This window comes from Gobio gobio (assembly GCF_949357685.1).
Source record: "Gobio gobio genome assembly, chromosome: 23".
NCBI classification, from domain to species: Eukaryota; Metazoa; Chordata; class Actinopteri; order Cypriniformes; family Gobionidae; genus Gobio; species Gobio gobio.
This window is the reverse complement of record NC_137119.1, coordinates 38908256-38935583: the sequence shown is the minus strand read 5'-3', so window position 1 is coordinate 38935583 and position 27328 is coordinate 38908256. Positions and strand designations below refer to the sequence as shown.

Genomic DNA, 27328 nt, shown 5'->3' with positions numbered 1-27328 from the left:
TCGTTTTGTGCAGGTGAAGAAACGGGACTTCCCTTCGCGCATCTGCTTCAAAACACACGGTGGTGTGTATAGTGCTTTAGACCGGAGGATTATCATCCCGGCGATATGATGGAGTCAAACATTGTTATACTCATGTAAGGCCGGCTACACACTGCATGGCGTTTCTGTTGCGTTTCAGCTGCGTGGCGTTTTCTGTGTCTTTGCACACCAGAAGCGTGTCTGACGCGGCGCCGCTGCTGCTAGGTGACGTAGTGGAAGGTCTATACTTCATGTTAAACATAAAATATATAAATAAATATTTATATAAATATATAGCCTACTGATACAGCAAAGACAACGTCAGCACTCGGCAGTATTGACGGCCGAATAGGCTACAAAATATTTTGTTCTGCATTGGCAGGTGCAATATTTGAAAATCGATATTATATACATTTTTTTTAATTACAATTATATCTGCATTTATGTCAAAACCTAGAGACTTTCACACATAAAAATTTCATTTATTAATATGTATTCGTGTCAAAATGACAAACAGCTTTTCCTATTCTATTTTGCCTGGAAATGCTTCCAACACTCTTGCGTGTCGCATCGGTTCTATTTCTAGCATATGCTTTCGGCTCGAGCCGCACGTGTCACGCAGCCAGTGTGTACCTTGCCTAAAGGATGAATAAACATCCACACGCGATGCTTCTTTGCCGTCGTGTTTACATTAATGAATACAAAGTATGTACATTAACACAAATGAATACAGTCTCACACTTTTTGGAAAAAAAGTTCTGAATTATGTGTTATTTTATTCATGCCATGTATGCACATTCAAGTTCACTCAAACACATACTCATAACGTCATATACATCCTCACACTAGCGGTGAATCGCCACGAAATAAACCCATAATACAGAATTAATGAATAAAGGATAAACACAATAACACAACGTTACTGTCTGTGGTTCGGCGGCCGGCGGGAGATGTGACGGTCCCGGATCCGTCAGAGATGTAGCTCGGAGAAAACGTGAACTGTGCACCGTGGCGTGAGTCTTGTAAGTTACCAAATCAGTCGTGATGAGAAACCGCTAACGTTATATCACATAACGTTTAGTGTGGACGGATATTAACGAGTGTGACTTTTCCTGATGGTCAAAGCCTATAAGTTTCTGTTATTGGTAAGTAAATCAATAACTTACTAGATGACAATAACGTTACCAGCTTTGCTATTGCCTGATACATGATAACAATCAGTACAGTGAGTGTTGTGATCTGAGCACAGTGATCATATCGTTAGCTAGCTTTATCTAGCTAACACTGGTCTTTATCTAGCTAACACTGGTCTTTATCTAGCTAAAACTGGTCTCTCTCCGAGACACCTGCCGCTGTTCTCCACTGTTTCTCCTCACATAAATACTCAATCTGTCTCCTGTAATCGTTGTTCTGTCTAATTCTGGTCTGTCCCTAATTGTGTGTCATAATTGTATGGCTGTGGTCTGCCATATGAGTATTAATAAACATTTATAATGTCCTCAGCGTCCGAACTGTCATTGCGATCCATTGTTTTCCTATCGTTGAAATTCACCGCATTCCCTCTCGTTATGTCACGTCCGGTTTTGGCATTTTTAGATGCGGAAGTAAAATTTTCTCACAAAAACGACTCCAAAAGCCTTAATAGTGTATTTTAAAGTATCTTCTTCTAAACTATCTAAAAATCTAGTTCCTACATTATTTTTCTATACATTGACTCTAACCTGCAATATGCCCTTTAATGTTTCCAAATGTTTGACTGGTAGTGTGTATATATATATATAAAATGCATGGAAGAATAGTTCACAATAAGACCAGTAACATGCATTAAGAAAATACATGTTAAGAAGATCAATTTATAAAAATTTATAAAATTAAATTTATATATATAAAAGTTTATATATATATATTGTATTTTAAAAGTTTTTTTGCATTACACATTAAAACAACTCTTACGTGATAAGTCGGCACGAAATGAAAATTCACTTCTAAATACATAAATCCCTATTATAAAAAATTCAATTCTATAAAACCATCCCAGGGGACAGAAAGATCCCCTAATTGAAGAATCAACCTTAAACAATGATGTTTTGGCTATACTTCCCTCTGAAACTAAGCCCTGTCTCTCTGTCTCCGCAGGTTTTGTGCTGGTGATCGGTCTGGTGACGTTCTACAGGATCGGCCCCTACACTCACCTGTCCTACTCTTGCTACGTAAACATCGCTGCATGCTTGTTTGCCACGCTAGCGGCTGCCATGCTAATCTGGAATATTCTGCATCGCCGTGACGACTGCCTGTCACCGCCTGTCATTGTCATCAGTCGATCTTTGACCACACACTTCAGGCCACGCCTAGACAATGACTACGTAGAGTCGCCGTGCTGACACACAAAGACACATCTCACCTGAGACAAAACACATGATGGATATTTAGATGGGACGGACACAAAAGCCCATGGAGAGGATTTCAAACATTTTATGTGAAATTGATCTTCTGCTTAAAGGGACGGTTCACCCAAAAATGAAAATGTGCTGTTAATTTGCTCACCCTTAGGCTATCCAAGATGTAGGTGTCTTTTTTTCTTCAACAGTAAAGAAGATTTTTAGCTGAAACCAGGGTCCTTGGTGATTCATAAAATGCATGGCTACCGTCACTTTGAGAGTCCAAAAAACACACTGTCAAATAAAATGAATACCCACGGCTCAGGACGATATATTGATGTATTTTGAAGACTACGGAGACTAGGGCAATAAGCCTAGAAATAGAACACATGTCCTAGAAGAATGTAAAGACCTCTTCACACCAAAATTGAAATAATGAGCCTAATGAGCTGAGGTAAAAATGCAAATTCACACGTGTACAGTAGAGGGCGCAGCTCAAACAAACCTTTCAGCTGTGCTGCCATTCTGGATAATGGAAGAATAGGTCGCAGGAGAAAAAAAGTTTAACACTTACTTCCCCAATAAAGTCATTTTTGCTCATGGTTTAACTGAATCATCGAAGGTAAGCAGCAAGATATTGGTCAATAAAGTCAGATTTAATGCATAAAAATATTTGTTTTATTTAATATTTCATTATTGGAGTTTTGCCTAGTTTTCTGATTTTACATCTGACTGATTTTATTTATTTTGAGGAGGACTGAATCTTTACAGTGCAAGTGAGATGAATAAATGCTCACATTTAATAATCTAACTCTGCACTTACTCTCGATTTTTCTCAACATGGGGACAGGAGAGCTGTCAGTCAAATAAATGTGAAAAAGTAACCCAGATATTTTGTTGTAAATTTAGAAAGTAATGTGTTACTTTACTAGTTACTTGAAAAAGTAATCTGATTACATAACTCAAGTTACTTGTAATGCGTTACCCCAACACTGGTCGTAATACGGCAAATTATATTTGGACTGGCTAAAGAAAGGAATACAACACCCCGGAAAAACACACACACATTCAAACACACACTGAAGTGCTTTGGGAGCATTTCAATGAACATTAAGACCTAAATTAAGACCTAGAACTCAATATTGCAGCGAATGTAAGACTTTTTAAGGCCTAAAATTTAGATTTTGAAAATGCAAGACATTTTTAAGACCCTGCAGAAACCCTGGAAGTGAAATGATCGGTCTGTGCAAGAAACCTGTAATCCACAGCCTCGACAAACGGTCCTGAGTGTGTTCATGACAGTGCTTCCTGTCCCATAATGACGTGTATGTCATTATGTTGTGTTTCTTGCACAAGGCCAATCGTTTCACTTCATAAGAAATCACGAGCCACGGGTATTCATTTTATTTTTTATGTGTTTTTTTTTTTACTCTCAAAGTGACGGCGGCCATTGACTTATATTCGATATTATATTCTTATGAATATTCTACTAAAGAAGAAAAAAAAGGCAGCTACATCTAGGACGGCCTGAGGGTGAGTAAATTAACAGCAAATTTTCATTTTTGGGTGAACTGTCCCTAAGGACAAGGGCAGTGATCAAGTGACTGAAAAAAAAGTGACTGGCTTCGGACTGAGTGAAAGACTTTCGAAAATCCTTTAAACACAGAAGCTGTGGATTGTTAAGGATACAACCGACAGATAAAGATCAAGCTGGATCTTGACACGTTTATGTTCATAAGTGCACTTATGAGAAAGTAGAAGCACATGTATCTATTATAGTTCTACGAAGCATGGAGCATCAGATTTCAAAAGGTGTCTAGGCATTGAATATTGCTCCCAGGTCAATTGAATATAGTCATTTACAGGCCGGCATTGAATCTGCACTTTTATACACTTATTTTCTGTGCTAATTTAAGAGGACAAATCTGCAGAATGGATTTAAATAGGTGACTTACACACTTATTTTATGCTTATGTCCAGATTACATTTTACTCCAAAGTAGAGTCTATTTTAGGACTATTCGAATTCAATTTTTCAGGGACATTTGGTATAAATTTGCTTCATTTTGTTTAAGCAAAATATAACCTTTTTTTTACTGTGAGGAGATATGACACCCAAATATGGTCAAATGTGTTAAACAGAGCTGATCGTATTAGCACATCCAAAACATTCAATCTAATATGTGAGTGGACAGATTCTGTGCAGGTCTGGGCATTTGGTACCAAAATTATTTTAGTGATTTCTGCCTGTTCATTCATCTCCATGTGACAATTCATCTGATATTATATAATCCCCAAGACACCAATGAGGAAACTCTGCATAGTAACCATTAAGAAGGAGATGATCTGAAACTGGTCATAATTGTATGATAAACTGGAACTATATCAGTTCAGTATACAGTAGACACAATATTTGTTAACCTGTGCCTGTGGTACCCATATATGTGTATAATACAGAGGTATATTAAGTATATTATTAAAATGTCACATTTCACCCTGAGCGGGACTGATATAATATTATTGGAGTAATAAACAAAGCCATTCAATACACAAAAGGGGTTTTCTGGGATTGACTGTGTGTGTGTGAGACTGGTGAGCACAGCGGAGTCAAGGACAGTCTGAATGAGAGGAAATGAATGGAGACACACACACACACACACACACTCTACGGTGACCTGATTCCAGACTGACACTTGAACATGAGGCTAATTAATGTTTCTATATGCACATTATTAAGGGATAGTTCACCAGTTCATTATTATTTACTCTGTATATGAACAACATTTTCGACTGAACTATCCATTAATCATGCACATAGTTTAAAAAAAAACTCACGGTTTCTACAAAAATGTTTAGCAGCACTACTGTTTTCAACATAATATTAAGAATAATAATAATAATGTAAAAAAATATTATTGATAATAATCAGAAATCATCATAGAATGATTTATGAAGGATCATGTGAAACTCAAGACACTGATGCTGAAAATTCAGCTTTGAACACAGAAATACTGTAAATATTCAAATAGAAAACTTTAAATTTTAACTTTAAAATGTATTTTAAATTTGTATAATATTTCACAATATTACTGTTTCACTGTATTTTTGATAATAAACTTCCTTTAAAAACAAAAAAAATCTAACTTTTAAATGGAACTGTATTAGGGATGCCACAATTCTCAATTTAATATTGAACCGTTCGGTACGGCATTCACGGTTCAATACGCGCTTGTGAATTGGTTTTGCATTTAAATAATCAATAAGCTAAACCACGCGACATACATTCACATCACACGTCAGTGGTAGAGTTATACTCACGGAACACTATAGTTATTCACAATCACGAAAGTTCAATTTTTTGCATGCATTTTAAAGCCTTGCCGGTTAAACATTTAATTTGCGTGCTTATGCGCTTTTCTGAGCGTGCGCACTAAAAGCCTGTCAAACACGTGATTACTGGACTAAGTCGTCTTACTGCGCTAATACTGTCAAATACACACAAGGATAACATAAACACAGTCGGTTATGTCTAAAGTGAAAGTAAAATCGGCGTGTGTCTATTAGATGCGTGCAGGTCTTAAATTGACAGCAGCGCAGCCTAGTGAACACGCTGCTGCTTGTCCTTAAAGGGACAGTTCACTCTAAAATGGTGTCATTATTTACTCACTCTAATATTGCTCCAAACCTGTATTCATTTCTTCTGTTGAACACAGACAGTTGAATACCAGAAAATGGGGACCAGCAACTGTTTGGTTTCCAATAAGGGCTGCACAATATATCGAAATTATCGAAATATTGCAAATGTACATATGCATATCGCAATGGCACGCAATATCTGAATGATTTTAATAGGCTACTTCAACATTGTGAAAAGTGTACGTTTTAGGTCGATGCATATAGCAGAGAATACACTGGGCACACAACTGTTACTTATGTGACTTGCGTGACGTTAAAAAGAGTAATTAAACACAATAACTTGCGAAAAACAACTACTTGCAGTCTCGCGCTGTCTGACACACACGGAACGTGTGCACAAGCTGTTTTTTTCCGCGTCTTGTTACACACTCGTACTGTCAAATACACAGACAGTTAGGTCAAAAAGGCGGTCTTGATGAGTATTCATGTAAACACAGTTGGTTATGCTTTAGGTGAACGATGTCAGATGGGAAAAGAAACCGAATGTGTGTCAATAGGATCCGTGGATAAGGTCTGAAAGTGACAGCTGATACAGTAAATCTGCCGCTGTCTGTCAAACAACAAAAGAACAAGAGAAAATCCCTGTGCTCTTGGCTAAATAACCTTTGTAGCTTTATTATGTATCAGTGCATATTTAATTAATGTGAAGACTACTGTTTTTAAGTTTTAGGTTGATATAACCTAGGTGTGTAACCTAGTCAAGCAAAGAGTTTTTGGTATTTAAATATTGGCATTACATTTTTTGTTTGTTTACATTGATGTTAAAATTATATCGTCAGATTTGTAACATTAATTTTTGCTAAAACACTGCTGGTCACTTTCAGAAGTTGTAGCGATGCTTTCTTTTAGGGATCGACCGATATGGATTTTTTTAGTGCCGATACCGATTTTTTTTCATCAGCCTTAGCCGATGACCAATACGGGCTGCCGATTTTCTTGAGCCGATATTTGGAGCCGATACTGCTTTTGCTCCCTCAATTTACAACATAAAAATGACACAATGATCATGATGATAACAATTTAAAATTTACAATTTAAAAAAGGAACATTTATTGAACAAAAAAAAACAATATTTAAAAAATAGTAAAAACAGGCGAGGTAGAACAAGAAAAAAAAAAAGAGTTCAGTGGTGAAAATAAATTCTGAAAATAAATATTTAAGCATAAATAAAATAATTACACAATTGCACACAGTATCAACAAGCAAGCAGCATAATAAAGTGCACACTGACTGTACTATACTTAATTTTAAAACAACCTAGTTTACAACCTAGTCATTTAATGGTTGCACTCTAAAAAATGCTGGGTTAAAAATAACCCAAGTTGGGTTGAATATGGACTAACCCAGCAATTGGGTTGTTTTGACCCAGCAGTTGGGTTAAATGTTTGCTTAAAACAACCCAATTGCTGAGTTAGTCCATTTTCACCTAGAGTGTAGGTTCACTTAACTTAATCTCTTGTAGAGCAACACCAGCGGTAATTCAGGAAAAAATCTCCCAATGCTCCACGTGAAACTTCAGTCTTTCGACCTTTTACCATCGTGTCAATTCTCAATTGATTTTGATTAATATGCGCGAGGGAGGGAGAGCAAGACAGTTTGAAGACGGTGAGAGCTGCCCTGTGGATGCTTGTCTGTAAATAATGCAGGGAAGAAAATATCGGCGAACGCAGCAGCCTTGTATCGGCAAATATCGGCCTGATATATCGGCCGGCCGATATATTGGTCTAACACTACTTTCTTTCCCCAGAAAGAATGTGAAACACATAAATGGTATCATTCTCAGTTTTTAATTTTAAAAAAATATATAATTTAAATAGAGTTTACACACTTAAAGCAATATCGTATCGCATATCGAATAACACATTATTTAACAAGGATATCGCATATTGCATTTTCTTCAATATCGCACAGCCCTATTTCCAACAGTCTTCAAAATATATTTTATGTCCAACAGAAGAAAGAACTTTATTCAGGTTTAAAACAACTTGAGCGTGACAGAATTTTCATTTTTGAGTGAACTATTAATAAAACAACAAAAGACAAAGAGAAAATCTCGCTGCTCTTGACTGAAAAACTTTAATACAGTAGCTTTAATAAGAATCAATGTATATTTTATAGTGAAGTCTATGTAGTGTTTTATTTTTACATTTATTCATTCAATTTCATACTGAAATGCTGCTGTACTGCTCTGAGCTGCCAGTGTAAATCTTTATATATATTTATTTTATATTATACAATACACTAGGAATGTGTACAAGGTTTTTTTTTAAGTAAAGTTAGTAAAGTTTTAAGTTTAAGTAAGGTTTTTCAAGTCTTTTAAGTAAAATAAAGAAAGAGTATTGCAATAAAAAATAAAAAAAATTCTCCTTAACCTCTTGCTGTTCCTGTCGCCTAAGAATAGAATAGCAAAAAACTGATGTGACAAGCCATCAGAACCGAACCGAACCGAAAAACCGTGGTTAAAAAAACGAGGTATGTATTGAACCGTGGACTAACTGTATTGTTGCATCCCTAAACTGTATATATACACATCATACATGTAGAATATATGCATATAGGTGTGCATATATTTCTGCTGTTTATTCGTAATTATTTTATGAATGTTTTTTATTTTATTTACACTTGCTCTTTCCCATACAGTGAAAGCAAGTCACCAGGGTTTGTCAATCTCCAAATAAGACAAAAAAGTAGCAAAAAATATAAGAAAAGTGGTGCATATGACACGTGCTATAATCCAAGCTCTGCGTGAGAACACATTTTTTTTAAATGCACTTAAAAATGTATTTTCTGTCATAATTTTAAAATCTTGCTTCCTCATTCATACATGGCATGGCGAAATGACTAGCAAATATGATATTGAATATATTTATTACTTAAAGGAATATATCAGGGATATTATCGTAAGGAAAATACTAACAAAGATGCCTTTTAATTCTTTCCTCTGATTACTTGCTTTTATTGTATCAAGAAAGTCATACAGATTTGAAATGATATTGAAGGTGCAGGTATAAATAACCAAAGTTTCACTTTTAGGTGAACTAACCTTCAAAAGGTGAAATGTTAAAGGCCTTTAAAACATCCGTCACAGTTCATGAGAATGTGATCGTTAAAGATAGGCATCAATGGATCACTCAGCTCAAGCTCTTTTCCTCTCCTCCGCATTTCATCTGTTGCTAAAATGACCTGAAACAATACAGCCGGAATGTACAGTACACACACCCCATACAGTCATGGAAATCTGTGTCTTTTACGGTAGCGCTCTCATACACACAGGCGTCTTTTGGGAAGCTGCTACACACACCTACATATAAACATCAGTAACCTTACAAGCACGCGAAGTACAATTACAATTCCCATTATAAACATGAAACACACACACACCCTTCCCAAAAGCCACTGCTGTGTATTTGATTTGAACAGGGAGACGGCAGTGTGTGTGCGTGTCTGTTTAGATTACTATATCCTCTCTGGAAATATGACTGGAACTGCATTTTGTGTGTCTGAAACCAATGCAATATAAATGTCTGACTCACCGTTACCTCATTTATCATTGGTAAATCATTTTTATGATAAAGATCGTTTTACATAACATCTTTCTTTTCACTGTAATGGATGGTAAACGGTACGCATGCCATCTGGCACGTCCTCCTCATACACCCAGAATGCAGGCAGGCACAACGCAGAGGATGTTTCACTCACTCACAGCGACTCACTCAAAAACTTGTGTTAGGCTGGCCACACACTTGAAGATTTTAAGCCCGATTTGCACCCCCAAGCGATTTTCACAAACAACTTTTTGTCTAAAAAATCCTCAATTGTGTTACGATTATTTTACTGCTCAATTATGATTATGTTACCTCTCCTCTCCCGATCGCATCAGAGCCACATGACCCCAAATTGGGTTATGACTCATGGGATATGACTTGGGATATTGGAAATATGACTCTCGATCGGGCTGCCTCTGACGTGATACCCGCGATGGCCAATGAGAGCGAGCAAACTTCACCAACCGGATGTTGCGTGCTTCTATAGCTTAAAGAAGATCCCCCATATTCTTGTTTTCTCTCCTTTGTTTAACAAAACTCACACCAGGAGAACCAGCTGATGACATCCTCCATTAGTTTTTCTTCTCAAGTCATGTTTGATCTCGTGAGTCTCCGTGAGATATCGTCTCTGTGGAAATGTTACTACAATCGACAGGGGTGTGGTCTTGCGGTCCTGACAGGTCTTCAAGTGTGTGCATTCGAAGGATTATGATGTAAAAAATTGGTTGAAACTGCCATTATGCCCACAGTTTTAAAATTGGTTAAGATTTGAAAATCCTCTAGTGTGTCCCAGGCCTAAGCCGCCTACAAAGAAAGCATTTTTAGTTGTGATGGGCCAATATATATTGATGGGCCAACATTTGGTATTATCAGCATCAGCCAATTAGTCATCTGCTGACAAAATATTTTGAGAATTCTTATCAGAGTTATTTATTATTTATATAACACTATAGCATGTACTATTCTGAATTAGCTTTTATTTTTTTATAATTTCAGTCTTCATTTTAATTTAAGTGCAATTTTTAGTAATTTTGTTATTTGTTTTTTTTTATATTTATGTTTAGCGTTAATTTCTATTTATTTTTAGTCATTTAATTCATTTTACTTTAGTTAGTTGTCAAGAAAACATTTCTCATTTTTAAGACCGTGTCTGTCAAAGCGTTTTTTCACATGGCTGGCTGGCGTATTCAATTGTTTTCAATGCGAGCGCAGCGTTTGCCATAAGAATATTGCCATTAATATACAGTTTGCGTTAACGCCATGAGCTTAACAAGGCGCTGAGCGAGTATTCCACGCTCAAGCGCTGAGGGTTCGCCATTTTTTACTGGTCCCAGAGAGTTGAAGAATGTTCAACTTGAGTAAAACGCAGCGCTCATCACTGTCACTTTTCACCCAGCCGACCAATCACAGTGGAGAAGCGGTGGGACAAATACAACACCGACCAACCGCCACATTCTGCGTGTACAACGTCAACAGATGAAAATAAGCAGTATAATAACGGAACAAAATAATTTAAAACAAGAGCCAGAGCAAATACTTTACATTGTATCAGCATTTTTATATAGAATCAATACAGAAACAAACTATCTGTGAAATGAGATACTAGTAACACTTCAGCAGATATTCCGTATCATAACAAGCAAAGTCTCAAGTGAAAAAAAACGCTGCGCTGCCAAAACGCGTTTTCAGCTGGCTAAAAATGCTTTGGCCTAAGCTTTTAGGTTTTTCATTTAATATTTATATTTCATTTTCAGCTTTGTTTTTCAATCTATTACATTTTTAATAGTTTTGAGTTAACAATAACAACACTGATTTTGAGTAATCTGCAATCGATCATCCTGCTTAATAAATATTATAATTAGTGGTGGGCCGTTATCGGCGTTAACGTGCTGCGTTAACGTGAGACTCTTATCGGGCGATAAATAAATATCGCCGTTAATCTATTCTCAAAGTTGGGTTGGGAGCTGGGTCTATACTATGCAAGTTGTCGAGTTGACACGCACCCGCCTCCTCTCATTCAATCCGGTTTAACCCTCTGAACATGGCAAACTGGATTTTTCCTCATGACAGAGTGTTGGTATTGGTGTGACCGGTCTGGATTTCGCGCAGGGTTGCACATAACGTTAATTCTACTAATTCCCGCAGATTTCACGCTGGCATCTGAGGCGCACACACACATACCGTAATAAAGCCGCCTCTGACATACAAGCGCAAAAATGAGCTCCTTTTTCCATCTTATTAATGGTCAAATACACTCAAAAACGTCTCAATGCCCATCTTGGTGAGTTTTAACGTAAACATAGTCATAACCAGCTCACAGGAACAGTGTTTGGGATCCATGCGTGTGTCAGGTCTTTAAGGGACAGAAGTTATTTATTATTCAAATTACAAAAAGACAAACGATCACTTACGAGCACACATATTCTGAATGCCTTCGCCAGAATTCAAATGAGCCATTTTAATCTAGATTAATTCCAAGATTACAGTGAGATTAATCTAGATTAAAAAAATTAATCTATGCCCATTGCCCACCACTAATTATAATCTACCACTACAGTAGTTTTTTGGCCATTAAATTCCTGTTTGACACACATATGATTCTCAAAAATGCTGTGTATGTAGGCAGCTCATTAGGGTTTAAAACACAACATCTATTACCACACAAACTATACACTATGACACACGCATGATATGTACATTAGTACACATACTTTGATAAGTACAAAAAATAAGTGCTGACATCTGAAGTTCACATAGAACGAGACGGCGTGGAACTGTTAAATGGAAATAAGGCATGGTTTTAAAAGTACAAAACTACTGTTAACCTGACATGGCGTCTTAAAATGTGGCAACTGGCTTTTAAAGGGAATGGGAGATGAGACAATGATTGGTTTATTGCACGTTACGTCCAAGACACGCCCTTGACTCATTAAAAGACTCGGGACAACCCTTTTGAACCATGCGTCTGGCGCGCCGAACGTTTTTTTCCGTCGTTAATCTAGCAAAAGTGGATTCGGACACGCCCTAAGTGCGCCTGCGCTTCAGACTATGCGCTCAGAATGTTAAAATAGAGCCCCATGAGTGCATTTACCTCTTGATGAGTTTGATGGCTTTAAATGCTTCGTCCATGTCCCCTATAGTGAGGTAGAAGCTGAAGTTCAACATGGCGTCTCGGGTCTGCTTCTCGCAGCTCTCCAACCCCACAAAGTCTCGGAGGGCTCGCCGCACCACCATCTGAGGGGACGACGGCTCCTGGGGCGTGGCGGCGGGAGTCGAGACCACCTGCCCCTGATCTCCACCCTCACCCAGCTGAGAGGACAGAGAGAAGAGTTCATTAACGACAAACTTTTATCAAAACACAAAAAAATTCACTAAGATGAATGATGGGAGAAAGAGTGACGTGTATCAAATGGAGGATTCTTTTGACCGCTGGGTGATTGTGATGGTACTCACGTCAGGGAGAACGACTCCCCCCCTCCGAAATAAGAGCTTAACAGCGGCAGGACAGTCAGAATGAAAATCAGAATAAGAAGAATAAAAGGATGCATGCAAGAAATACAGAAAAATGTATGTAAAGGAGTGAGAAATAAAGAAGCATACAAGATTCACAGAGAAGCAGGAAGAGGGGAATGAAGGGTTCCTGTGTGTTCGTACCTTACAAATATAGTAGTAATACGGTGTATCTAGAGCCAGAAGAGAGAGCAGCATAGCTGGTTTAGGCTGCGAGTCCTGCAGGAGGAGACCATGTTCCTGTGTCACAAAGAACGTCACCACCATCACGTCCTCCTGCCAGGGAAAACAAAAATCCCTTTTTATATATTTTAACTCATTTATTTAGCCCTCATAATGCATTCAGTTTCCAATTTTCAAATTCCTAGAAATAAAATATACATTTCTAAAAATGCATAGTTTTTAGTACGGAAATAAACTTTGCAAATGAGCCAGGACTATCAAAATTATCTTCTTCTTTTTAAATAGACTTTTTAAAATCGTTTAAATTATGAACATGAGAATATGAATAACTAAAATAAGGTAATAACTGTAGAGCCGAGCCCAGTTAACAGGTTAAACTAATGAATTTCATATTCATTATGTTGTATTTTACCTTGTCTGTTTGTGATTGGCTGCTGCTGAGGAGGTCAGAGTTCACAGGAACTGTTTCACACACAAACAGACGTGGCTCATTCTCGTCCCAGAACTGAGAAACAGGGCAGCGGGCGGCCAACTCCCCCTCACATCGAGTCCTTAAATTGAAATAACATTTTTCACAATGATAGCTTGCTTATCCTTATGCACTTGCATCGTCTCTGTTGCTGTGAGACCACGCAACATGTCGTCTCAAGGTACCTTTGACTGTCGTCGGACAGTGCGAGGCTGCTCTCTGGCCTTCCTGTGAAAAAGTCGAAGTAAGACAGCGTGTCCAGCTCGATGTCATAGAAATACACTTTGTTATCTGGCCGCCCGTTCACCTACGATGCACAAACACAACTTTTTCTTAGACGAGAGACATTGGCAAAACCTACACATACAAATACAATCTATCTGTCTGTCGTTCTCTATCTATCCATCTTTCTATATTGTGTGTTTCAAGCTCTGTTAGGCTGCCGGTTTTTGATTCTGTCAGTAACGTGCTTGTCTCAATGATTAAGGGCGTTTTCACATCTGAAAGTCCGCACCAAGGTCCGAACTCGAAGTTCATGTTTTGATACATGGTTAGTTTTGATTTGGTCTCACATTGCAATTATGCGAGTGCACTACAGAACTTTACATGACACACTTGCGTCCTGTCGTCATCATCTATGTGGGCTGCATCTGGACATTGATTGGTTTGTAAACAGACATGCGTCTGACGTCAGCGTGTTGTGAATTCGGCGGGTAAGTTTGACAAGAATTAATGAACAGACACATATTGTTGCCACTAGTGTACAGTGCGAATTTCGTTTCGAATTGTTTCGTTTAAAAGTGTACATTTCAAGCTTTCTATACACACATTTCTCATGTCTGTGAGGCAGGTAGCTGCTGAGTTTTGGTTTATTTATGAGACATGTTCAAGAGCAATGCAAGTGATCACTCCAGCTCCTCCATGTCACGATTGTTGTCTGCAAGCCTATTAGCTTCTTATTTATTAAATCCAGGCAATTGGCTGATTAAACGCTGATTAAAATTAAGATACAATTCATACAAAACGAAATTCACTTTAAAGAAAGGCTTTCAAAACAAAACTTAATGAAGTGGTCAAAATCATTTCTGACCTTCTGTATTCTGACAGATTGCGCATCTTTACACTTTTCATAATCAAAATAGCCTAGATGAAATTTAAAAATAACTTTATAATATTGAAACATAAACAGGAACTTCCTGTAAATGGTCTGAAAGTCCGAACCATACAGAAAATGCTTTCACACTAGAAACAAACCAAACTGTTTGATCCGGATATAGACTACCTCTTTTCATCGGACTGGACCGTGGTCCGGGGGAGGTTTCACACCTGTCATTTTGATTAGGATCCGAAAATCCGGACCAAACAAGGCAGGTGTGAAAGGGCATGCAGGTGTAAGAGTGAAAATAAGTGTAAATGCTTGCGATACTGACGTATCAAGAGGATTGACCCTCACATTAAAAATGATACCAAATGTTTTAGCCATTACTTTTCTTACTATTGGTGAAAATGAATGCACTAAATAAACTGTGGAAAATGTAACAGACAAGATTTCATTCAAACAGAGAGAGCTGACACAACTAAATGTGACATTTATTAAAGTGGGTTTGATTATGTGAAGATTGTTTTAAGTTTACTTAAATTAAAAGTAATCATATTTTTAAAGCCTATTAAAAAGCCTGAAAAACTATGGATTTCAATTATACTGTAATGTTGAATGGCTATAATTGCTCATTTCATCCCTAAAAATGATATATTGACACCAGTAGCAGTATTAGTTCTCTATACTTCTTAGTACCTAGTAAAAAGATGCCATTAAACAAATATAAAAAATATACCATCTTCATGTTATTTCTACATTAATTTGGAGATTCAAATTTTAATGTTAGGTGTGATTAATCACAATTAATTACAGACAAATGTGTGATTAATTAGAAACATTGGTAACACTTTACAACAAGGTTTCATTAGTTAACATTAGTTAAAGTATTAACTAACATGAACTAACCATGAGGAATACATTTGTTACTATATTTGTTAAAGCTACACTGTTCGATATTTTCCCCCATCTAGCGGTGAAAAGGTATATGACCATCCAGTGAATTTTAGTTTCTCTTCCTCTCAATTCCGATTTCGTTTTAACTCCTACGGTGGCCGATTTAGTCCAAGATTAATATGTCTTCCAGTTTGACCTCGTCCACATTCAACACGGTGCCATCAAGTGTGAAAACGCGAAAGCTTGAATTCACGGGTATGTCCCTCTTTGGCTGATGTACTTTCAAGATGGAGGGGCAACATGGCGACCCGCATTCGAACCCCTCACCCGTATGTATTTTCAATGGCATATTATAAACTTACGAGAACACTTTATTACTTGAAGTAAATATACATTAATGAGCACATATATTTTTGAAAGAACTAAGTGTTTTTAGCTAAGAATAAACTAAAAGTTACACAAAGTGAATCCCAAGCACATCAACTGACCACGGGGGTTCCTCAGGGCTCAGTGCTTGGACCTCTCCTTTTCTCCATTTACACTACTTCATTAGGTCCCATCATACAGGCACATGGCTTCTCATATCACTGCTATGCTGATGACACTCAGCTCTACCTTTCATTCCAACCAGACAACCCCACAGTAGCTGCACGAATCTCCAGCTGTCTGGCTGACATCTCTGCATGGATGAGTAAAAATCACCTACAGCTCAACCTGGCAAAGACTGAGTTCCTCATCTTTCCCGCCAGTCCCACTATGCAACATGACTTCACCATCCAGCTAGGTGCATCCCTGATCTCCCCTTCAAAATCAGTCAGAAATCTTGGAGTTACATTTGATGACCAGTTGTCCTTCAGAGATCACATTGCTAAGACAGCTCGCTCTTGCAGGTTTGCGCTCTACAACATCAGGAAGATCAGACCGTTCCTAACAGAACACGCAACACAGCTTCTTGTCCAGGCCCTGGTTATTTCTAGACTTGACTACTGCAATGCGCTTCTGGCTGGTCTCCCCTCTTGTGCGATCCAAACACTTCGAATGATCCAGAATGCAGCGGCACGTCTGGTCTTCAACGAGCCCAAAAGGACCCACGTCACACCACTCTTCATCTCTCTGCACTGGCTACCACTCGCTGCTCGCATCAAGTTTAAGGCGCTGACGCTTGCCTACAGAGCCACCACACGCTCAGCTCCTGCATACTTTGACTCGATTCTACGTCACCACACCCCCACCAGAAGCCTTCGTTCAACCAAGGAGCGAAGGCTTGTGGTACCTTCACAGAGAGGCAAAAAATCCCTTTCCAGAACATTTTCATTCAACGTTCCCAGCTGGTGGAATGATCTGCCCACCGCCATCCGAAATGCGGATTCACTGACAACATTCAAAAGTCAACTAAAAACTCATCTCTTCTGTGAGCACTTAACCTCTTAAAAAAAAAAAAAAAAAACTTTCCTTTCCTCTTTTCCTCCTCTTTCCCTCCCTACTCTAGCCTGTGCTACACTGAGAAATGTACACGGACTAAGTATTTCAGGCACTTGTTGCGCTCACTCGACCCTTCACGACCAATCGCTTATTGTACCCCCAAGTTGTAAGTCGCTTTGGATAAAAGCGTCTGCTAAATGCATAAATGTAAATGTAAATGTAAATGTACACAGTGTAGCTTTAATCTTTGTTAATGTTCGTTAATAAAAATCCAGCTGTTCATGGTTTGTTCATGTTAGTTCACAGTGCATTAACTAATGTTAACAAGATTTTAATAAAGTATTAGTAAATGTTTAAATTAACATTAACAAAGATAAATAACAGCTCATTATTAGTGCATGTAAACTACTGTAGTTAACTAATGAACCTTATTGTAAAGTGTTACCGTAACATTTTTAATTGGTTGACAGCACTAAATTAAATTATCCAAATCACACAATTTTTTATTATTTAGTCAAGGTTTCTTACAGCTATAATACATTTTTTTCATGACCATTTCCACTGAATTTCTGCAGTTTAGTTTAAAAAAATGATCTTGGTCGACTAAGAAAGAGGCTTTGCATTGTGAACATCAAACTTGTGATTCAAAAGTTTGTTCATTGTAGGGTCCCTTTAAGAATGCTCTTTTCTTGTACCTGTGTAACGAGCACGCTCAGCTGACTGCCGCTAGCGTTGCATTTGACTGATCTCAGAGCGCCCAGGTCAGGAATGAGCTCACAGAGGTTCTTCGTGACGCCCAAGGCTTTGGCCTCCCTGTGCACACAAAGACACACACATTATACACACATATATACATTTACACGTTTGTGTAGAACTGAGTGTGTGTGTGTTTACCTGCGTGTGAGGTTAAAGACTCTGACGTGAGAGGTATCTGTTCCCACAGCCAGGTGAGATCCACACACACTCAGCAGTGTCGGGTTTCCTTCTGCTTCAGAAAACACCAGCAACTGTTTCACGGTGCCCTGGACACACACAAATATACACTTAAGAAACACAAACTTAGAATTGTGTACAATGTGTATTTCCGTATGTTAAAGAATGTGGATGTGAGGGTAGAGTTTGTTTGCGTAAGTGTGTTTATAGACATCACTTCTGTTTTATAGGTCAGTGTGTGTGCGAACCTGTGGAGTGCGGATCTGGACACGGTTGGGTTCTATGGTATAAATGTTTTCATCATGTAACGCGAGAGCAGCTGACTCACACTGGAAAGAACCTGATGAAAAAAAAAAACAGAATTCATCAGAAAGTGACTCAAGTACTGCCATATAAGAAGGTCCAGATTCTGTGTGTTGCTGCACATCAGTCATGCTGTATTATTACCTGTGCTGTGTAGTGTTTGTCCTGATGGCTCATACACTGTGATACATTTCCCATTCCACACCGCGACCATATCCTGTATAAACAAACATTATGCCAAAAAATTCAATTTTTTATTCATTAATATATTTAATATAAATTTATTTTCTTGTTTTGCGAAAATTGTGGACATAAATTTCATTGGTCCTGGCAATAAAAAAGACTGTGTCTACATTCATCAAATAATCTTGTGAACAATGATGCTGATTTGTATGTTTATTGAATATAATACTTTCCCCATTTAAAATCATATTTAAAGGAACACTCCACTTTTTTTGAAAATAGGCTCATTTTCCAGCTCCCCTAGAGTTAAACAGTTGAGTTTTACTGATTTCGAATTCATTCAGCTTATTTCCGGGTCTGGCGGTAGCACTTTTAGCATAGCTTAGCATAGATCACTGAATCTGATTAGACCGTTAGCATCTCGCTCAAAAATGACCAGAGTTTCTATATTTTTCCTATTTAAAACTTGACTCTTCTGTTACATCGTGTACCAAGACCGACGGAAAATGAAAACATTTTCTAGGCCGATATGGCTATGAACTATACTCTCATTCCTGCGTAATAATCAAGGAACTTTGAGCCGTACCATGAGTGCAGCGGCGCAATGATATTACACAGCGCCTGAAAAGTTCCTTGATTATTACGCAGGAATGAGAGTATAGTTCATAGCCATATCGGCCTAGAAAATCACAACTTTTCATTTTCCGTCGGTCTTAGTACACAATGTAACTACAGAAGAGTCAAGTTTTAAATAGGAAAAATATTGAAACTCTTTGGTCATTTTTGAGCGAGATGCTAACGGTCTAATCAGATTCAATGATCTATGCTAAGCTATGCTAAAAGTGCTACCGCCAGACCCCGAGATCGGCTAAAAGGATTCGAAAACAGTAAAACTCAACTGTTTAACTCTAGGGGAGCTGGAAAATGAGCCTATTTTCAAAAAAAGTGGAGTGTTCCTTTAAATCATTACAATATGTTTGCTGAACGAGGTGATAATTAGAATGAGGAAAAACTAGAAAAGGGCTTTGTGTTAAACGCTTCTGTGTGAATGTGTTACCTTGGTGACTTGCACGGCTCTGATGTGTGTGTCTGTGTGGAAGGTGATGTGTGTGTTGGTGTTGAAGTTGGCCAGGCTGAGCTGTGTTGGCGTGAGCTGCACTGCTGCCATCTGCTGGCTGTAATGAGAACACATCACATGCTCTGACAGAATCACCACACAGCTGCTGCTGCTGCTGCAGACGGCCAACAGATGAGAACTCGAGCCCCACTGCAGACAGAGAGACATGGGGAGAGAGACTTCAGTAATGCTATTAATTTGTGTTACATTATTGGAAATATCCCTGAATATACCTCAGAAGGGTTTTGTACCTGTAGCAGTGAGATGTTTCCTTCCACCTCTGCTGGTGTCTGGAGTTTCCATTGTGTTTTTATGTCTGCTTTCGGATCACTCACTGTCACCATGTGCCACAGAGCAACACGACCCATGCTGGTACCTGCCGCAAGAACTTCTGCAAATGAAGATCAGATATGAATAACATAGCCTTATACATTTCATCATTATCCCATGAAAATTAAACATATAAGGCCGCAAGTCAAGCATGTCAACGTCAAACAAGTAGTGAGTTCACATTTACGTAATATTGTTATCTAAAGGTACATTTTATCAGTACATGCATGCTCTTTTTTCTTGTTTTTGCACAAAATCTAACAAAATGTTGTATATCTAACACAAGTTTCTGCATAACAAATCTATTTTCAAATGGTGTAAGAACATTCAACTTAATTCAATATATACTACCTTTCAAAAGTTTTGGATCTGTAAAATATTACAATTTATAATAACTAATTTCTAGTTGAATGTAGTGTGATCAAAGCTGAATCATTACTCCAATCTTCAGTGTCACATGATCCTTCAGAAATCATTCTAATATGATGATTTGCTACTCAAGAAACGTTTATTATTATTATCAATGTTGATTTTTTTTAACATTATAAATGTCTTTACTGTCACTTTTGATCAATTTAAAGCATCCTGGCTGAATAAAAGTATTAATTTCTTTCACAAAAAAAAATAATTCCTACTGAACCCAAACTTTTGAACGGTAGTGTATAATGTTACAAAAGCTTTCCATTTCAGATAAATGATATATAGAGAGATAGATAGAGTGGAAGTCTTACGTTTAGAAGTGCAAAAGGACACACAGTTGAGCAGCTCTCCTTTCTCAAAGCCCAGAGACTCATCCAATGATAGAGCGTAATGATCGTCCAACTCCACATCCCACAACCTACACAAACACACACACACACACACACACCATCAGAACACCTCAGGGCATCTGTTGAGAACCTATAAAATACTTTTATATATGCTGTAAAACCAAACACAGAAGACTCGAATGTGATGTTAACCTGATGTGTTGTTCTCCTGATGCTGTGATGAGCAAACCGTTTTCTGTCCACACAATGTCTGTGTGCTGCCCACCTCTGCTACTGAGCTTCACCTGCACACACACCAGGGCTATTATTAACTAAAACTGAAATTAAATATATGTTTTTTTAAAAACCTTTTATTTCAGCTAGTTACCAAGGCTATATAGACAAAAACTTGCTATTACTAAAAACTAAAATATGGAGGATGTAAAAATGAAAAACTAAAACTATTGTATTTCAATAATATTAAAATAACACTGCCACACATTCATCTCAGCAATCTGATGCTTGGATGTCTGTTTTTTTGCAGTAGTATACTGATATCTGATTGGCTGTTACATAGTCCTTGTATATGAGGTGTTATCTGATTGGCTGTTACCTTACTGATCTCCTGAGCCAACCCTTCTGGCCCAAGACTGAACTGAGAGAGCAGCAGTGACTCTGTTACCACGGCGAGAACGGCCCTCCTCTTGGAGTACCACATCTTCTGTACCGCACTCTCAACGGACAGCAACGCCACACTCCGCGCCTGCTCATCCACACAGTACACGCTCCCTAAAACACACACACACACGGTTAGAACAAACCCAGAGCAACAGTACATCATCAGTGCCGTCTCTCACCATCCGCTGCACTGATGTAGAAGGCCAGTCCTTCCTGTGATCCCAGTGCAAACGCTGCTCCTTTATTGCTCTTCTTCCAGTTAAACATATCCAGAGCGCTTTCATCCCCGCTAACAGCAGCACGGGCCAGCATCGCCACATCCCTACAGATACACACAGTAGGATTCTTATACCAGATGCTTTCTTACCAAAGCATCTAACAATAAGAAGTGGATACACAGTGTAGCAACCCTTGTGAAAAACCCTTGTGTGTTGCTCAGCTAGAACATTCACTGACACCAGACTGTTCAGAAACCATCATGGTATGAGACTCACTCAGCAGGCGGTGTAGGTCTGAAGATGCAGCACGTCAGTGGTTTACTGTAGTCATGTTTAATCAGAGGAGAGCCCTGCAGTTTCCCTCTAGCGTCCACTCTCCACACCGCCATTACTCCTGCCTGAAACGCACACGCACATAACTCTTAACATCAGCACTTATTGTCAGAGGTGGACAGTAGCTAAGTACATTTACTTGAGTACTGTACTTAAGTACACTTTTTGAGTATCTGTACTTTCCTTGAGTAGTATTGTTTCTGGAAACTTATGACTTTTACTTTACTACATTTGAAAGACAAATATCGTACTTTTTACTCCACTACATTTTTATCAAGGCCCTCGAAGTAGAAAGTCGTAGCCGCTTTGAAAGTCAGTGGATGATTTGTTTTCTTCTTTAAAACGGGATTTGTTTTCGTGCAGATTGTAGGATCACATGAAGTTTAATGATTTCCAAGTATTTTTTGAACACCAATCAATTGATGGCAAAATAGAAGGTGGCAGTTCCCAGACGCAGTGCGCGCAACCATAGTCATACTGAGAAGATAAAATTCAGAAGAGCAGACGTGGATAAGTCTAAAAAAGTGCGAGGACACGTACGTGCACACAGAAAGCTGCCTCTCAGACACCAGACCACAAGTACTGAAGTTTAGTCTATTGAATCTACAAAAATCTTAGACTAAAACTAAAACAATTCAGATGCCTAAAATGTTATAGTCAAAAGACTGACTAAAACTAAATCAAAATTTGCTGTGGTATGAAGTATGGTCGGTCAGATGATTTTTATAGATTTACCCGCCAACTTGCCATAGCCTTGTGGATACAACGCTAACGCATAACGTTCAACAATGATGTTAGTTAGCATGCAAAAACGACGTAGTTGGACTAATAATGTTAACTGAGGTCCTTTCAGAAATATGTTTTTACATAATCCTGTCAAATAAACACAATGTAGAAACCTTTCTTTTCTAGTATGATTTTGACTTTGATTAGAGCTTTGTAACTTTTAAACAAGTATTTAAATGAGTTCAAGATATGCTAACATGTCAGATGGAGCAGGACTGGCTTAAACCGCCATGATGGAACAGCGTGCAATCATACAACAATAATAAAATAATGCGTTTACTTTTACTTTTGATAGCACTTTTAAAAGCAAGTACTTCTGTACTTTTACTTAAGTAAAAATCTATCTTTACAACTTTAACTTGTAATGGAGTAATATTTAACCAATAGTATTTTTACTTTTACTCAAGTAATGGAGTTGGGTGCTTTGTCCACCTCTGCTTATTGTATTATATATTGAAATATGTATGCAATGAAGGTGAATGTGTGTGACCTGATCTCCCGTGACCAGTCTGCTGCCGTTACTGCTCCACTCCAGCACTGTGATGCAGGCGCTGTGTGTGTTGTTGGGCAGAGGTGTGTGTTCGCCGGAGGGGTGTGAGAGGAGAAAGGTCTCGCCCGTCTCCCACCCCACCGCCAGCAGGGGTTTAGTCGGGTGCCACTGCAACAACGAAGGGCTGAATCCCCGTTCCACATGACACAGCTCAACATGCTCACCCTAATGACACAAACACACACACACACACAGATATTACAGAGCACATTAAAACTCAACGGCATCACTAATACTATTTCATAAAAGAATATTGGATCTCTATTATAAAATAAATTTTTTTTAAATGTTTTTGAAAGCAGTCACTCATGCACATAAAGGCTGCACTTATTTAATTAAAAATACAGTACATACAGTAATATTTTGAAATATTATTACAATTTAAAAAATGTGAATGTATTTATTCCTGTGATCAAAGCTGAATTTTTAGCATCCAGTCTTCAGTGTCACCTTCAGAAATCATTCAAATATGATGATTTGCTGCTCAAGAAACATTTATGATTATTATCAATACTGAAAACAGTTGTGTTGCGTCATATATTTGTGGAAACTCCGATACAATTGTTTCAGGATTCATTTTTATTTCAAATATAAATCTTTTGTAACATTATAAATGTCTTTACTGTCACTTTTATCAATTTAATGCATCCTTCCCAAACTTTTGAATGTATATCACAGTTTCACAAACACATGAAGCAGCACAACTGATATCAATATTAATAATAATAAGAAAGCATCTTGAGCATCAGATCATCTTATTAGAATGATTTCTGAAGGATCATGTGACACTGAAGACTGGAGTAATGATGCTGAAAATTCAGCTTTGATCACAGGAATACATTACATCTTTAAAAATATTAATAAATAAAACAGGTATTTAAATTGCAATAATATTTCAGATTTTTTTATCAAATAAATCTAGTAGACATCTTTCAAAAACATTAAAAAATCTTACCGACCCAAACTTTTGAATAGCTGTGTATATATTGCCGAAAATATATTATTAAAGGGTTAGTTAACCCAAAAATGAAAATTCTGTCATTAAATACTGACCCTCATGTCGTTCGACACCCGTCAGACCTCCGTTCATCTTCAGAACACAAATGAAGATATTTTAGTGTAAATCTGATGGCTCTGAAAGGCCTCCATTGGCTCAATGGCACGGTTCACTCTCAAGACCCTTAAAAGGTACTAAAGACGTCGTTACAAAGTCCATCTCACTACAGTGGGTCTAAAACTTTTCAAAACAATTTCAAAACAAAGCATCATGAAGCTTCAAAGCGTTATGAATCAGTGAGTCGAATCAGCGGTTTGAATCGCCAAATTTCAGCAGTTTGACACGCGATCCGAATCATCATTCGGCTCACTGATTCATAACGCTTTGAAGCTTCATGATGCCTTGTTTTGAAATCGTCATCACTATATAAGTCGTTATTTAGGTTTTTTTTGCGCACAAAAACTATTGTCGCCGATTCATAAAGTTATTTTAGAACCACTGTAGTGAGATGGACTTTGTAACGACGTCTTTAGTACCTTTTAAGGGTCTTGAGAGTGAACCGTGCCATTGTGCCAATGGAGGCCTTTCAGAGCCATCAGATTTTAAACTAAAATATCTTCATTTCTGTTCTGAAGATGAACGGAGGTCTGACGGGTGTCGAACGACATGAGGGTAAGTAATTAATGACAGAATTTTCATTTTTGGGTGAACTACATTTACATTTACATTTATGCATTTGGCAGACGCTTTTTTATACAAAACTAACCCTTTAAGTTTATAAAGTCATCTGAGTTTTGTAGATAATGCATACATGCAGTGACAGTGTACAGAGATCATCTCACACCTGTTGCAGGTAAAGATCCACGCAGCCTCCGCTGGAGGGATTCACAGTGCCCACGGCCAGCACACACACACTGGGATGCCATGAGATGAGGACCGCTGCTCCACTGCTGTCAGGGGCCTCCACACGATGATCAAAATACACAGCCATGACTTACAGATCTGAAAACATATAATTATAAGACTGTATTAATATCAGAAAGCACATCTTACAGCAGTCATCTGACATTGATAATATTGATTGAGAACCTAAATATGACAGCTACTATATCTCTAGATGGTTTAGTGTAGTGGTAGTAAAGTACTGTGTTGGTACTATGGTACAGTGAAGGAATCAGATGATACCATGGTATTTTGATACATATACAGTGTGTTTACCATATCCACACACAGTGGCATTTAAATGGTAATATAATGTACTTATCATAATGTTTTCTTTAAGGTAGTATCCAAAAACATGGTATTAGCATATTATTATGAGCAAAAACATGGTATTTTCTACATTGGTGTGACTCCTCAAAGTTAACGGTTTGCTGCTATGATAAAGTTGTAGATTAGATGCATTTCTAAACACAGGGGAACTACTGTGGCAATATCCCGTGCTATTTTAATGTCACTGGCGAAATGTAATGGTGAATGTTGTTTACATCGGTTTAATGTTAGTAAATCGACCGCTAGCTGTGTTAGCTAATCCACACCGAGGCCTGCCGCTTTAAACATGCTTCAAATAACGACCGTTTAAATGATTTACCTGAGACCTCTTACACTCAGCACTGCCGTTATGACTGCGTGTTTTTCGCGCAGCATATGTATGATTTTGAGGATAAAAAAATGAAATTAGCCCTTCGAGTTTTACGACGCGCCTTTAGCCGTGAAGCGTCTTTTTCGGTTGCCCAGACAACGACAAGAGGGAAGAACCGCGAAGGGGTGGGGCTAAAGGCGGGAGTTGGGTTTCAACCAATGAGGTAGAGAGAGTGGAATGGCTAATAAGGTGTGTTTTGTTATTATGGTTTACGCGCATGTGATTCGGAGTCAGAACAAATCTAATCGGAGGGCATTAGGTTAACCATAACTTGATAATATGTGTTTGCCGTTGATAACAAACACACAACCCATTTGATATTTGATAAGAGTTTGCTCTGGTGGAATAGAGGGGGTAACCTTTCTAGGATAAAAAGTAGACATCACCAGAGAGAGCATGGACAAAAATAGCCATCCTCTGTGAAATATTGGAGAGTTACTGTCTATTTCGGATTTGGTGACCCCCACACATCAGCGTAAAATATTTTCTATGATATAAAATAAAGACATTACCAGAGAGAATTCTGGAAGAAATAGTGGAGAGTTACAGATTTCAGTAACCTGTAGGCTGTCTTGTCAGATTTGGTGACCCTGCTGTATGTCTGGTGCTTTTCACATTAATGCAAAATGCTTTCTGGTACATTATTAGAGAGGTTAGACATCACCAGAGTTAATTTGGGAAACATTAAAGCCATTCTATGTGAAATAAATGGGGCGACAGATTTCACTAACCTTTGGTTACACTGCAGTGTAACCAAAGGTTAGTGAAATCTGTTGCCCCAGTTGTCAGATTTGGTGAACTTGCTGTTCACATCAGACTAAAATGCTTTGAGAAATATGATTTCTAGTACATAAAATTGTGGTTAGGCATCCCCAGAATAAATCTGAGGAGCATTGCAGACAGTCTGTCCATAATAAACATTTCAAACTTTCAGCTGCACCCGGATGGACTGGATCATTTGAATGTTTTTCATGTATAAATAACAATCAGAGAAGTAATACACAAACAGAATATTATGCAATCATTTACAATCATGAAGCAATAGCACTGTCTTATTTCTTTAAGTAAATTAGCCAATTTGGCATCTTTCATATTCTTGTTGCATTCATATTGCGGGGTCCAAAAGTATGAGATCACCATTGAAAATGCCTTCATTTTGCATTTTTGTCCAACAGTATTAAACTCCTGCAGTCTGCGTCACAGTCATTCTCTGCCACATCTGTACACAATAACACATTTATCAATAACACGCCAACACATATAAACCCACAGGTTTCACAGACAAGGCTTAAAGGG

General features: G+C 38.0%; 2 protein-coding genes across 3 annotated transcripts in view; one reads left to right on the top strand and one right to left on the bottom strand.

Annotated features, from left to right (window-relative positions):
- Window positions 1–4947, top strand: part of tmem204 (transmembrane protein 204) — a 12719-nt gene extending 7772 nt beyond the window's left edge. Inside the window, exon 3 of the mRNA XM_079805561.1 lies at window positions 2155–4947. Coding sequence (XP_079661687.1) covers window positions 2155–2399 — 245 coding nt within the window. The 3' untranslated portion in view covers window positions 2400–4947. The remainder of the gene's footprint in view (window positions 1–2154) is intronic.
- ift140 (intraflagellar transport 140 homolog (Chlamydomonas)) overlaps window positions 1–26135 on the bottom strand; it is a 47127-nt gene extending 20992 nt beyond the window's left edge. The window contains exons 1-19 of one of the 2 annotated variants that reach the window (XM_079805558.1): window positions 25982–26135; window positions 25235–25392; window positions 23334–23558; window positions 22001–22122; window positions 21686–21828; window positions 21442–21617; window positions 21042–21133; window positions 20811–20917; window positions 20001–20140; window positions 19690–19899; window positions 18594–18666; window positions 18395–18486; window positions 18108–18235; window positions 17909–18026; window positions 13984–14105; window positions 13742–13880; window positions 13291–13422; window positions 13090–13125; window positions 12728–12945 (exon numbers count right to left, since the gene is read on the bottom strand). In XM_079805558.1, coding sequence (XP_079661684.1) covers window positions 12728–12945; window positions 13090–13125; window positions 13291–13422; window positions 13742–13880; window positions 13984–14105; window positions 17909–18026; window positions 18108–18235; window positions 18395–18486; window positions 18594–18666; window positions 19690–19899; window positions 20001–20140; window positions 20811–20917; window positions 21042–21133; window positions 21442–21617; window positions 21686–21828; window positions 22001–22122; window positions 23334–23558; window positions 25235–25381 — 2420 coding nt within the window. In that variant the 5' untranslated portion in view covers window positions 25382–25392; window positions 25982–26135. The remainder of the gene's footprint in view (window positions 1–12727; window positions 12946–13089; window positions 13126–13290; window positions 13423–13741; window positions 13881–13983; window positions 14106–17908; window positions 18027–18107; window positions 18236–18394; window positions 18487–18593; window positions 18667–19689; window positions 19900–20000; window positions 20141–20810; window positions 20918–21041; window positions 21134–21441; window positions 21618–21685; window positions 21829–22000; window positions 22123–23333; window positions 23559–25234; window positions 25393–25981) is intronic. The other variant, XM_079805559.1, reaches the window with a different exon arrangement.
- Between the last annotated feature and the right edge of the window lie 1193 nt (window positions 26136–27328).